Consider the following 14523-nt stretch of genomic DNA (forward strand, 5'->3'; position numbering starts at 1 on the left):
TTACATGCATGCATTATTTTGTGATAGACATAACACTGAGTGGGGATGGGCAAATCAATCCATATTAGTTTCACCAAAAGGGAAACCCTAGCTTTCATAGGATACAACATCATGGGTGTGTCCCATGTCTTTGGGTGCACATGAGACCACCAGTGAGCAGTGGGGATAAGTACCGAGGTTAAAGCCTGTGATGGGTAAAAACACATGGTTCCAGGGTGGGAAATTAACTTTTTAAAATGTGAACATCTACCAGCCATTGATAGATAGATAGATAGATAGATGTTCAAATTCACCAGCATGATATGAGATTATATATATATATATATATATATATATATATATATATATATATATATATATATATATATATATATATATATATATATATATATATATAAAAATAGAGGATGGCAAAAGATCCAACCTCTAAATATGAAACATGCATGTAAAAGTCTATTACAGGAAAGAAACAAGACAATCACTTGTGAGGGAGACTAGCTTGTTTTTGACTGTAGGAACGTTACAGGATTGTTAGCTTGTGTTACGATGGTAAAAACGCTCATTAACGAGAGCCGCAAACACTTTTTAACGTTTGGTAATGTGGTATGTAACTGCAAAAAAAAATGTCCTGAAAGAAGAAAACGTCCACAGATGTTGCTATAAGAGTCACCAACAGGTAAATGTGATAACCACCTCAAACACACTCACCTGTCTGAGGGCTGCTACCACTTTTCTTTGATTTCAGAGTAAGCTTTGCGGCACACGGTAAAGTTGAGGCTGTTCTTTCTCCCCGGTAAAATGTCCCACCGTGAGTAAAACGGGGACAACCCGTGTCAAAAGGTAAGGCGTGAGAAGTGAGTGGCCGGTAAATGCTGACAGAGCCGATGTTTTACACCGAAAACAAAGGCGAAAAGAGCCGGGTGAGTACGGGACGGTGTTAGTGGCCTCGGTCTCGCTAAAAGAAGTCTCGTGTCATATTTTCAGTTAATCCGTCCTCTCTGTTTTTTAGTCCTCTCTGTTTTTTAGTCCCCTCTGTAGGTGAAGTGTGCCTCCTCGTCTCTTTGTGAGCAGCAGAGTAATTCAATGTAACAAATAGCAGGAGTAGTATGTGTCGGTCCTTTTATCTCCAGCCCTCCTGTACAGTGAGAGAGCGCGTCACCAAGCTGACTTTACTCCCGGTCAGTGCGTTCAGGTCACATCGAAAATAACCGTTGGCTGGGTTTGCTGTGCCGTTGCTCCACCTTTAACCGTTCACGTCTTTTGAATTTACTGGAATTACCAACAATTGAAGGATATTGATAAGGTTTCAAACGCCACTGTCATAATTTCTTATCAGTACTAACACCCTTAGTGAGAGAAATCGAAGCCAAATGATACTAATCGGGTTTCCCCAGTCGACAGTTGTTAGCCAGAAAATCCGAGGTGACGTGAACGCAACAACGTGCAAATATCATTTAAACCAAAAGGGCATTTTATCAATCTGTTTATTATCTTAAAAGCATACCCAATACACTTTGCTGGTATTAAGAGATAATGAACAAAATGCAGTTTTTTATTATTACCACATGACAAAGTTTAAAGGTCATGAACAGCTATGTCTGCTTGGAAGGTGGAGTGTTTAGTTACACACCATCAGAGCAGGTTTATTTCTATGAAACCAATCTTGTTTTTAATCACTTCTGTGTTTTTTCATCTTTTTATTCTCTTTTTATTCTCTCTTGAGTCTGATTATTCATTTGCATTACATGTTTTAATATCCTTATTTTCTGTGATTTCTGTCCACTTTAACAATTGGTGAGGTCTACTTTCCAGTATCTTTGGAGACCATTGCATCTGATAAAAGGAATTACTGTTCAAATAAGTCTCATTAATCCACCAGGCAAATAAACAAAGTAAACAATCAAACAAACCACTAAAGGGGTCACCGACCCCTCCACACTACAGGTTTCCTAGATCAGACTTTGTCACCTTCGATCATATTGACACATACCGGGTGACTCAATAAACAGAACTGATTTATTGTTTTTTCTCACAAGAACACCATCTGCAGCCATAATCAGAGACAGTATGTGATGTCAGCAGTGCCTGTAATCGACCAATTGACACACACTTTGACGCATTTACTATTCATCCTAATTTCTCCTGTTAGCTGTATAGAAGTGCCACTAATGGTCCCACAGTGCTGGTGGGTGATGTCAAATGTTGACCTCTTGTAAATGAATCAAATAAAATGCGTTTGCCTCACAAAAGATTCTTGTTTTTTGCTAATTGGATCAATAACTACATTTGTGGTTTTCCATTTAACCACAGTTTAACCACAATTCAATATATTGAAAACATCAAGAAACAAATTTTACTGACCGCATCGATACACTTTAATCCTTAATTTGAAAATCCAGACAGTGCTGTCCAAAAGCTGGCAACATTACAAAAAACGATGTTTAATTACAATGATTAGATGGACTGATTTTCCTGGGGACCATGAGGTCAGAGATCATTATTTAAAAGGTGAGGAACCTAGTAGAGTGGTCCACAGCCTACTGTTTTTCACTCAACTGCACACATGAAAGTGCATTTGTTATATACAGTATAAGGTGATATAAGGTGTTTTAAATAGAAATCCGGCTGCAGATTTTGCTGCTACCTTCAGTGCTCATGGTTGTATTACTCATGTCATCCCTCCAACCCAAGGCCATGGATAAATGAAAATATTAGAAAACTAAAAAGAGAATGTAGAAGAGCTGAACATAAATGGAAAAAAGTCTAAACTTCAAGTTCATCGACTGCATATGAGGGAGTTATTATCTTCATTTAATTCGCTGGTAAAGAGTGAGAGGCTATCTTACTTTCCAATCTAGCTGCCTCTAAAAATCATAATTCAAGATTTCTCTACTGTTTGTGCTACCTCTGTAGAGGACTGTGAGAGGTTCTTAAGGCCTTTTCTAAGCAAAATAATCGGTGCGAATAAATCGCACTTTAATTTAAAATCGAGTCCATCTATCTCTATGAGGCTATCCACATCGAGTCCGAAAGTGTAATTTTTTGCAGTGCGGTTTTGATTTTTTCGCAGCTGTTTCGATTTCTGCGAATTTCGAATGCCGATAAAAAAAACAGCCAACCAATAAAATCATGACTTTTGCTCACACGATCTGTGAGTGAACAGGCAGCCAAAAAAAAAGCGGTGGAAGCATATGAGCTCAGTGTCTTTCCTTGAGATATCCAGCGAGCCCCGGAGGTATTATAAACTGGCTGACTGCTAAACTGACCTTGTATTAAATACCGGGAATCACATAATAAACACACGATGCTCGGCATTTACAGTCGTTACAAAACATTGGCGCCACCCACAGGAAATGCGGTTGTATACATTGTACATACACAGTGTTGGACACTTGGAATAACGAGCCCGTCTCCAGTGTGCAGAGCTGAGTGTGGGTCTGTTATAATGAAATTGTTTTTTTACACACCACTACAATTCATAACCTTTTGAACTAAAAGATACATGTGAAACTCGTCGTCGCCACTGCTGCTCGAAGACTCGATGATTGTGTGCCGGTGCGAAGCTTTCATTTTCGGTGGAATATTCGTTTCGTCCCTGGAGTGAAATGGCCTTTAAAGTATTTTGTTGAAAAGACAGAAAACATCAAAGCATCAGTCTCTACTGCTGGGTCACTTCTCCCTTCACCTGAGCCCTCACCCTCCACCACGCTGTTAGATAACTTGACCCCCATTACCCTTAGGGATTTGGTCGACGTTGTGTCCAATACTAATCTCACCACCTACAAATTCGATTTTCTTCCTTCCAAGTTGTTCAAAGAGGTTTTTGGAGTCATCGCCCCCTGGCTCCTTAGCATTATAGACGAGTCCCGGACTTTTTTTTTTAAACAGACCTGTATCCAGCCTCTCCTTAAGAAACCTGTTTTAGACCCCCCTCCCAAAAAAAAATGTTAAAAGGTGGTTTTAGAAATAATGGAAGGAAACCATATATTTGAAAAATTCCAATCTGGCTTTAGAAACAACTGCAGTATGGAAACAGCCCTACTCAGAGTAACAAATGGCATCCTGATGAGTGCAGACTCTGGTAATCTCACTATTCTCATTTTGCCGGACTTGAGTGCAGCCTTCAATACAGTTGATTATACAATTCTACTCAACAGTCTCAGTAACTGGGTTGGCCTAGGTGAAACTGCTCTTAACTGGTTTTCATCTTACTCATCAAACAGAGTATTCAAAGTCACTGTTGACAACTTTAGTTCTTCAGCTGCTCCCATGTCATGTGGGGTCCCACACGGCTCAGTCCTTGGCCCTATTTTGTTCAGTTTGTACCTGTTTTTCACCATTTCACCCCTGTGTCCTACCATACCATTGTTATGCCAATGACTACAAACTTGGGAGTTGTTTTTGATCAGTACTTCAACTTCAATCAGCACATTAAGAGTCTTGTCCCATCATTCTATTTACAAATCAGAAATATCGCCAAAGTCAAACCAATGCTCCCCAAGAACATAGTTGAACATCTTACCCACACCCTCATTTCCTCTCACCTAGACTACTGAACTCACAAACACTCAACGTAGGGAACACAATTACACTGGCTCCCCATACATTACAGAATTCAATTTACGATTTTACTGATTACTTTTAAATCCCAACATGATCTGGCTCCGCTTTATATTTCAGAACTCCTAACTCCTTACTGAGACCCCTCAGATCAGAAAATCAAATGCTGTTAAAAGTTCCAAGGTCCAGGCTTAAAACAAAGGGGTATTGTGTTTTTTGCTGTTTTAGCTCCAATGCTGTGGAACAAACTCCCCCTCAACATCACATCAGCTGAGTCAGTGCCTCACTTTAAAAAGCTTTTTAAAACCCACCTGCACTGACTGGCATTTGTATAATATTTTCATGCTTGTTCAGATGTTTTAATGTTGTTCTTTTATATTTTGTTTTATCTCTCTGTTTGATCACTTCTTGAAATCTCTGTTTTTATTGCATTTCCTGTGTATGATGTTCTCTCACAATTTTTGGTTTTATTTTTCTATGATTTGCTATGCTTGCACCTATATTATATGGTAATGTATATTGTGAAGCACCTTGTAACTCTGGTTTTGAAATAGTTTATTATTATTGTTATTATTATTATTATGTTTAGTTAACTGTTTATTTCATACGTCCCTGTCATCCTTGTGTCATCAGGTTATTATGTATCACGCAGGGCAACTATGTAAATTGCTGTTATGTTTCTCTGCACCAAAGCTACACAGACAAATTCCAGTATTTATTGTACCAGAGAACACAGTGAATCCTGTTCAGACTGTGATGGTCGTCCTAGACAATGACAGGTGGTCAGCAAGTCTCTGGAGTGTGAAATGACTCATCAGCAGATACAGATACAGTGTTTGAAGCGTTCACTCCTTTTCAGATCAGTTGCATTTAATTGGTTGGCCTGAACTATGAATATTCCCATGTCAAGTGGAGGAGGAGTTGTGGCTAAAAGAAGTAACGGTTCAGATTGATCACCAAGGAAACGGTCAGTGCAGGGATGTTGCCAGATACATTAGCATCATTCTGATGGAAATTTAGAGTTTGTGTATGTTTGTGTGCATGCATGTGTGTCCTTCTTAAGACGTGTTGCAAAAAACTGTATTCAGATCAAACAGCACATTAACTATCTGGCAATTAGTTGTTGAGATTATATCCCCACCCTCACTTCCATGCAGCCACTCTCTCTCTCTCTCTCACACACACACACACACACACACACACACCTTGACATTGTCTCTCCATGAGCATCTACAGGTGGGGAAGCAAGGGAAATGTTCCCCTCAGGTGGATTTCCTGTGGCATATCCCTGTTTGATGTGACTGACCCGGGCTTCCCTGCTTCTCTCTCCACAGGTTGGCATTAGTCAGCAGCTCCAGCTGCTGCGCTTTTTTATGAACTCCACCCATTTTAAAATGCCAACCAGCATCCACAGGCAGGAAGGGTTTGATGGCTGGTAGGGGTCTCCTCTGCAGGTGGTGTTCTGTAATGCAGCAGGGTTAGGCGAAGAGTTTGTGACTGATGCTGTCTGAAAGCGTACTGAACACGACTGGTGCAGGGAGAGGGGGAACAAAGGCGAAATAATGAGAGTACCAACGCAGACAGACTGTATCGTCTGAATGCCAGTTCAACACCTTGTTATGACTTTGAAGGTCTGCTGGAATTCCACAGCAGGGTGTGATTTGTTCAGAGGCCTCACTGCGACTGAAGTCTGAAGGGGAATTGAAACATCATTGACTTAATATAAGTCAATGATACTTTATATTATTTTATTTTGAAACCCCTAAACAGAAAGCGGAAGTCACTGTGCCTAGAGCTCCTGTTATTGACTGTCAACAGAGCAGCTTGAGTTGTCTTACTTGTCATGCTTATAACCTTTTGATATTTGCATGTTTGTAGTCGCAAATCAATGCTATCTGTGTATGTTTGGGGTGCTGTCTTGAAAATTTCTCCTATTTGTATTTTTTGCACCCCATCTAGTGGCTGTTAGTCCACAATGCAATACACTGGTAGCAGTTATACTGTATGGCAAACAATAAAAAATTATTTCCACTGGTTCTTCTAATTTTGTAGACATTCAGTGTATATCCATGATGTGAGGCTTCTCCAAAAACTTCAAGGGTTGACGGATTTCGTTGGTTTCTGTGCAGAATTCTTCTTCTTGCATTTTTTCTCATGCACATACTAGAAGATTAAAAAATGCCCACCAAAAGAAGTTACATTTAAAAACATCTCTAGAGTAAAAGAAAGAATACACACTTGAATATAACCTTAATTAAGACTTTAATTACCACAAAGACAACTTTGATGGCCTTGGAGGAAGCTTTCAAAGTTTTGCCACTAGGGGACGTGTTCAGGCAGTATTAAAACTGCTGCCTCGTCATCAAGTTAGATCCAGAATAGAGTTTGTTACTCTGCAAAAAGCAGTGGTGGAAGAAGTAGATCTTTTCTTTAAGTAAAAATAAAAATACCACAGTGTAGAAATATTCTGTTACAAGTAAAAGTCCTGCATTCAAAAAGTTACGTAAGTAAAAGTACAAAAGTATTAGCATCACAATATACTTAAAGTACAAAAAGTAAAAGTAGAATAGTAGTAGTAGCAGAATGGCTCAGAATAATATATATTATATTACTGAATTATAATTGTTGATGCATTAATGTGTACATCACTTGCATCTGGTAAAGGTTCTTAACTTAAGTGCTCTTAACTCTGCTGTTGATTTGTTAAAAATATCTGTACTCATGAAACATTGCATCCTGCAACTGTATGTGATCAAGCAGCTTGCTGCACTCATAGACACAAAACTACAGAAAGTTACATCATACAGTAAAGCTAAAACATTTTTCAGGTCTTGCGTCATGGTCTTCTTGGCTGTGCTCTACTTCCTCTCAGTGGCGTCTTTGTGTTCAACAATTCCTTAGTGTGGAGTCGTGGCCTTAGCAGTTTGTGACAGAATGGTGTGATTACAACCAATGCTTATAGATATATATCATATATAACATATATAATCTATAAAACTGTTAAGGTACTTTTAGAAACTTGTGGAAACTTTGAACGTCAATGAAAACTTTTTCTTCCTCAAGGTAAATACATTTTGTTTTTTGAGAGGATGATTCAAACTGTCTCCGATACACCTCGGGAGACTCTATAGCACAGGTAAACAATATTGCCGCCCATCTGGAAAGCACATTAGAGGGGAAACCTAACACTGATATGTGGAAGAGATAAGCATAAAGAGAGGTGTTTAGAAAACCCCTTCACAGCTGCAACAGGTTGCCGACATCCTGTTAGTCTTTTTGTGTGAAGGACTAACACAGATGGTAAGACCGGAGAGTGACTGAACTCCTCTGTTTGTTCACAACCCCCATATAGGTCTGTCTTCTTCTACAGTAGCAGCTTTACCTACAATGCAACTGAATGAGCAACTGTTTGAATTTGATTTGGTTGCTTTCCATTCCTTACAAAATGTACCTTATAACTTAGCAAACAGCAAATTCTGACAACTTATAAAAATAATAATTACTATAGTTACCTTACATTCCCCAGTCAATACTTGTAAAATATTGCTGATCCTGTTAAAGTGATGGTAATCGGTGAACCATAGACATCATGTATCATTTAAATCACATATAGACTGCAAATGAATGAGAGACACAACTGTGGATGCAACCGACCAAGACTGGTGCTGAGGTTTGCGTAATGATGTCCAGATGTTGAATGGGATCCTGTCCTTAAATAGAATTTTGTTGCTGCAGTTATGTAAGAGTCGCTCCACCCTCCTGCTCTTACATCAGATTCTATTGGAGAAACAAACGTGACAGACATGTGCCCGGTTCATGACTTTACTTACTGTCGTTAAAAGCAATCTTCTGACAATCTTTTGATTTTTACTTGGTGAAATATTGCATCATTTAGTGTTGTGCCTATAGCTTTTACAGGTGTTTGCATGTGGTGATGTTTCATAAAATTGCTGGAAGCTTCTTTATGCTCACATGCACACACACACACACACACACACACAGACACAGTGGAGTGGAACAACATAAAGAGGTAGCACACACCCCATCCCAGAAGACCCTTCCAACACTCTTCCTTAAAGAAACAAAGAATTAACATTTTTAGCAAAAACACCATTGTGCACTACTCTTGCACCTGAGCTAATTCTGTAAAGCACACATGATAATGTAGTATCACAATTGTGAGACTGCCTTGAGATTATGTACTGTCACAACATTAATGTCCCCTTATTGTACATATATATATATATATATATATATATATATATATATATATATATATATATATATATATATATATATATTATTTACATTTCCTGTCCCTGTGTGGATGTTCCAAGCCTTTGCCACACAAGGTACACAATGAAAGGATTGCTATTTTAAAGGAGATTATGTGTATTTGACCAGACTTGCTTGACCCAGAAGTTGCCCTCCCTCCACACATGAGGAATTTCAGTGTATAACTGCAACTCCTGGGGCTTTTTCAGAATGACAAACACCCCCTGAGGGGAGGGAAGGGGCTGCAAGCCTGCTCTTGCATCAAACCTTTCAAAGTAGAAATTGTTAGGTGGGCACCCTGTCCCCAAAATGCCATATAATATTTAAAATGAGATGAGAGAGACCTTTTTTTCCTCAAACTTTCTGGATGCCCTCCCCCAACAAGTCACTAAAAAGATACAAGCCATTCACCAGTTGGCATGTCAGGACAATGGGCAGAGGGCTGTAAAAGAAGAGGAATTTACGAAATTTGGGGATTAAGAGATTGATGGAATTTCTCTGGTTGGAAAACAGTTTGTGTCAGACACCGTGATCAATATTTCATACTGTAGGCTGCAATGTAATGTAGAGTGATAACTTATCTGTGCTCTGTCCTACCTTAGTGGATATGATTGTGACAAATGCTTCATTGATTTCTATGGATTCTTTACAAAGAGTACATAGAAAAAACATTTACATTATGACTAACATTGTCCAGCTTTGACATCATAATGTGGACATTAATATCAATCTGATGTGTTTATGTAAAGACTGAACAGCTTTACACAAGTATTTATAACTTATTCTGTTTAAAATGTTCTTCCACAAATTAAGAAAGGAGGTCCTGGTTAGGACACGGCAGCTTTTACGACAGTGCTTCTCCTTAACACCCCCATCCTTCAAGCACCCTGCAAACAGCAGCTGAGTTGGACAGACGTGGCACTGTGGCGGTGGGGGCAGGGCTGGAGATCTTGCAACTTCTGTGAAGCACGAAAACTACCGAGTGAAGCTTTTAAAGTTCTGGAAGTTTCCATTTGAAATTAGACATCTGTGTAACAAGGTTAACTCAAATAAAATGACTGCTTTTCTTCTGGGAACATTTGCAAACAATGTGCCCATTCACTGATGTCTCGCCTGCTGAGATTGCAGAAGAGTGGTGTTCCAAAGAGGCTCATACATTCAAATTTTCAACAACTGCAAAAACAGCGTTAACATGCCACGTGTTTTCATGCAAGAGAATCATTCAGTTCATATTAATATGCACTTAATCTTTATCTTTTACAAGTGATGAAACCAGTGTTAGAGATTAAGTCAGCAAGCAGCATGAGGACCTAGAGGCTGAGGAGTATTTCTGTACATCAGCAGCTAAGACTGACCGAGAATCAGATTTTCTCCTTGCGTTTCTGTCTGCAGCCATTGCTGGGAAAGTTTCAAAGCTGAGCCCAGACCAGTGCAGAGGAGTTAACCTCAGCCGACCTCTCTTATTCCAGCCTGTGGTTTCAAGGGGGACGTCCCAGCTCCCAACTTCCTGAGGAAAGACAGACACCCTAATTTGCATATCCCATTCCCACTTCTAGAAAGTTCTCTTTCAGGATAGATATATAGAGAGAGCAGTGTGTTGCAGTTACGCTTTTCACAGGACACAACTCAGAGAAGAAACCCAGCGAATCTGTGCCAGGTAAGGATTAGAAGATAACGGTCTTGGTCTTTGTTTTCAGGAAGGAATGCAGAGAGTGAATGGGGCTACTTTGTTTTTATGGTTTAGTTACAGTACAGCATTTCCCCAATTTTAACCAGTTTTAAATATCTTCTATCTGTCTGGCTGTTTGACCTGCACACAGAATAGTTTAGTTTTTCTGTAGTGAAAAAAAGAAAATCTTTTGGCTGAGCTTAATGTTTTCATTTACAACTTATCCCAGCATGATGATGCTAAAACTTTTTGCCTCTTGCATGTCCTTGTGCTGATCGACTGTGGCACAGCTGACTGGATGAAAGATTTGTTCTGGTTCACACTCAGCCAATGAAAAAAGTTTACATGTCTGATCGTGAATGAGTGATGACTAACTTATACAATAACTTTCAACTTTAAAGTGTTTTAAGTCTAAAGGTTGAAAACTGGGAAATAAGATGAAGAAATTAGACAACACAGAATATATTCCCACCCGAGCCTGTATAATGTTCTCTACTGCCTGCTCTATGGAGATTATTACATACACCTCTTGTCTTTCAGAATGAAAATCGCAGACATCAAAACATCTCAAGGTATCCGAACATGATGCAAAGTCATTTCTGCTGTAGCTATCACAAATATGCAAATACAGAGATGCAGACAACATATCTCTGCACTCAGAATGGTGGCGAGGGAACAGAAACGTGTTTAGAGATGCAGCTGGTTAGTTAAAGCCTTGTGCATTTGATCCTTTGTTTGAACAAAGGAAGAAGTGATGGGATGAGTTAGAAATAGCCTGCAGGCACACGCCCTTTCTCAAAAGTATCAAAGACTGCACTGCATGTCTACTCAGTGAAACACAGTGATTTCTGACCCTTAAAAAAAAGGTGCAGATGTGCAACAGTCTGCATCAATTACAATAAATGTAGAGAACAGAGAGGCATCATATTTCAGTGCCAAGTCAGCGCAGAGCTTCACTCTGAGTGGACGGCAGCTCCAGCTGTACAGCTAAGCCTCAGTTGCTGCTGACGTGGCGAGGAACATGTCTGCCTGAAACTGGAGGCACTCCCAAGCTTGTGTGTGGGCTGAGCCAGCCCTGCGCCTAACAGCCTCACATCCCAGTCGCAGTCCTGGCATTTCTTCTCTGACATCTAATTTTATTAAATTTAAATTTTTCATTCACTCCACAAACCCACTCTGAGGAGATATTCTGACATGTGCCCTCCATCTCAAACTCAATACACATATGATTTATTTGATTTTAGGAAACCAACCCAGGTTGGTGTAATGTTAACCCTTAATTTTTCTTTTGTTCCTTTGTTCACAGGCTGCTACAGCTGCTTTCAGAGACAGACAGGATGTGGATGACAAACGTTGTAGCTCTTTGTCTGCTGGCCCTCGTGGCCTCTGCAGAGGACAAGAAGCTGAGCAGCCATGCCACCACGCTGGCTGATAACAGCGCCAATCTGGCCTTCAGGTCTGAAACCTATATATTACTATGATTATAATTAAGTGCATATTATGATGGTGGTACACTTGGTTTTGCTTAAGCATTCTTTGTTACACTGTTTTTGTTAGAAACACAAGCAAACAATCTTTTTTGTGGTTTTGATTTAGCCTCTACCACAACATGGCTAAGGAGAAAGACACAGAGAACATCATCATCTCTCCTGTAGTGGTGGCCTCTTCTCTGGGGATGTTGGCGCTTGGCGGCAAGGCCTCCACTGCCTCCCAGGTCAAAACTGTCCTCAGTGCTGACAAACTGAAGGATGAGCATCTGCATGCAGGCCTGTCCGAACTGCTCTCAGAGGTAAGTGCAACAATTCTGTATATAAGACTTTATTTATAGCATGTTACAGAATTTAAAGAATTTAAAATGGATATCATTATTTTTCTTACCTGCCTCCTTTATTATTCTATTTTGGTACCACAAGAGGACCCAACCTCAAACAGGACCCTCAGTACTTTCTATATATTGCTCATTGATCACAGTTCATACATTGCTCCTTCCCAGGTGAGCGATGCCAAGACACGCAACACTACCTGGAAGATCAACAACCGCCTCTACGGACCCAGCTCTGTCTCCTTTGCTGATGACTTTGTGAAAAACAGCAAGAAGCACTACAACTACGACCATTCAAAAGTAAACTTCAGGGACAAGAGGAGCGCAGTGAGCTCCATCAACGAGTGGGCAGCCAAGTCGACCGGTGGCAAGCTGCCTGAGGTCACCAAGGATGTGCAGAACCCAGATGGAGCCATGATTGTCAACGCCATGTTCTTCAAGCGTGAGTATAAGCAGTGTTTTTTTTTCCAAAGCCTTGTTGTGTTTGCATTTGTAATCCTAGCTGAAACACGCGGAGATGTCAAAGGATTGTGCAGATGTGTAATTGAGTCCTCTATGTTTTGTCCCACAGCTCACTGGGATGAGAAGTTCCACGATAAAATGGTGGACACACGTGGTTTCCTGGTTACCCGCTCATTCACTGTTTCTGTTCCCATGATGCATCGTACAGGTGAGTTTCTCCATCATATCTGTTTCTGACCTTCTCTTATTATGTCTTCAAAAGTGATTCTGCCAACAAGAACGCAAGCAAGATATCTGAATTATCTGCTCTTTGCAGGTCTGTACGACTTCTACGAGGACACAGAGAACCGCATCTTTGTGCTGAACATGCCTCTGGGCCAGAAGCAGGCCTCTATGATCCTTATCATGCCCTACCACCTGGAGCCCCTGGAACGCCTGGAGAAACTCCTGACCAGGAAGCAGGTGGACACCTGGCTCAGCAAGATGGAGAACAGGGCTGTGGCCATTTCCCTCCCCAAAGTCTCAATGGAAGTCAGCCACAACCTGCAGGTAAATGGTGGCAATTTAACGGGTTGATGGTTGTAACAATTTAAAGTTACAGTACAGACATTTCAAAACCAACAACCCTTTGACCTGAGCAATCCTCTGTCTTTTCTAGAAACATCTGGCTGAGCTCGGCCTGACCGAAGCCGTGGACAAAGCCAAGGCTGACTTGTCCAACATCTCTGGAAAGAAGGACCTCTACCTCTCTAACGTCCTCCATGCGTCAGCCCTGGAGCTGGACGTGGATGGAAACCCTTACGACACCAGCATCTTCGGCACCGACAAGCTGAGAAACCCCAAACTCTTCTACGTAGACCACCCCTTCATTTTCTTGGTGAAGGACAACAAGACCAACTCCATCATGTACATCGGCAGAGTGGTTAGGCCTAAAGGAGACAAGATGCGTGATGAGCTATAATGTTAATGTGGTGAATTGTGGCAGGTAGCTTTGTTATTTGTGAAATGATGGCAGGAAACTGTATGTGTGTATTTTTGGTATGACTGTTACCTCATGAGCACATTCCAATAGACAATCTGTGGACTGAGTATCTGAGCTTACTGTTTTTAAACACACTAAACCTTCCCAGGGAACAATTCTGTTAAATGTTAGGTCTCAGCTTTAACCCCCCCTTAGATTGAAAAATGTTCTCAATTACAAATATGTTTTTGAGATTTCCTTAAAACTTACAGCAGTTGGCACAGCAGACAACATGCTTATATTAAGTATGATCCCTCTTTCTTTACACCCTGTTTTTGCCAGTATTGGTTCAGCTATGATCCGTGTGTTTTCTTGCATTATCTTTAATGTTTAAAGAAAAAAAAGATCTTTGCACAAGCTTGTTTTACAGTTCTGTCTCACTCCATCCCTTCATGCTCTCAGTTTTATTTTGCCTCCAGTCTGCACTGAATTGTTCCTCTGCATGATATGAGCTTGCAGAGGAAAGGTGGCAAATGTCTGGTGCTTAAATTATGTTCACTTGCCAGCCATACTGTGCCATTTTGTTGCTGTAGGTATTTCCCAAAATGCAACTGTTGGAATTGTGTGATTATGTAATAATGTGTTCATTTTTCAATTAAAAAACAGAAAAGGCTCTTTGTGTGTGTGTTCTATTTTTGCAAAGCATGTCTGAAAACCATCCAAACACAGTTGATACAGTCCTCTGGAGTGTTGAACTGAGGAATGTGAGCTCGC

At 40.4% G+C, this 14523-nt stretch overlaps 2 protein-coding genes across 7 annotated transcripts in view; one reads left to right on the forward strand and one right to left on the reverse strand.

Moving 5' to 3' along the window:
• The window catches only part of gdpd5b (glycerophosphodiester phosphodiesterase domain containing 5b), a 47069-nt gene extending 45902 nt beyond the window's left edge, over positions 1-1167 (reverse strand). For 2 of the 5 annotated variants that reach the window (XM_044201800.1, XM_044201801.1), the window contains exon 1: positions 709-1164. The gene's annotated coding sequence lies outside the window, so the exon portion shown is untranslated. Of the gene's footprint in view, positions 1-708 lie in introns of all 5 variants that reach the window. The other 3 variants (XM_044201799.1, XM_044201798.1, XM_044201802.1) reach the window with 3 other exon arrangements.
• Positions 1168-10354: 9187 nt separating this feature from the next.
• serpinh1b (serpin peptidase inhibitor, clade H (heat shock protein 47), member 1b) lies at positions 10355-14422 on the forward strand. 2 transcript variants are annotated; one of them, XM_044203098.1, is made up of 8 exons: positions 10373-10492; positions 11045-11076; positions 11811-11960; positions 12101-12293; positions 12498-12768; positions 12898-12996; positions 13105-13337; positions 13447-14422. In XM_044203098.1, exons 3-8 carry the CDS (start codon positions 11842-11844, stop codon positions 13747-13749), a joined length of 1218 nt encoding a protein of 405 aa, XP_044059033.1. In that variant the 5' UTR covers positions 10373-10492; positions 11045-11076; positions 11811-11841; the 3' UTR covers positions 13750-14422. The 2 variants fall into 2 exon arrangements, with proteins under 2 accessions (XP_044059034.1, XP_044059033.1); XM_044203099.1 differs by lacking the exon at positions 11045-11076 and having other exon boundaries at positions 10355-10492.
• The last annotated feature ends 101 nt before the right edge of the window (positions 14423-14523 follow it).

The sequence above is a fragment of the Siniperca chuatsi genome, linkage group LG7 (assembly GCF_020085105.1).
Source record: "Siniperca chuatsi isolate FFG_IHB_CAS linkage group LG7, ASM2008510v1, whole genome shotgun sequence".
In the NCBI taxonomy this organism is placed as follows: Eukaryota; Metazoa; Chordata; class Actinopteri; order Centrarchiformes; family Sinipercidae; genus Siniperca; species Siniperca chuatsi.

Bases quoted from the DNA above. Each gene is read 5' to 3' on its own strand.
- serpinh1b (XM_044203099.1), top strand. From the start codon at position 11,842: ATGTGGATGACAAACGTTGTAGCTCTTTGTCTGCTGGCCCTCGTGGCC. The intron at 12,294-12,497 runs GTAAGTGCAACA...GCTCCTTCCCAG, and splicing joins TGTCCGAACTGCTCTCAGAG to GTGAGCGATGCCAAGACACG. The intron at 12,997-13,104 runs GTGAGTTTCTCC...TGCTCTTTGCAG, and splicing joins TCCCATGATGCATCGTACAG to GTCTGTACGACTTCTACGAG.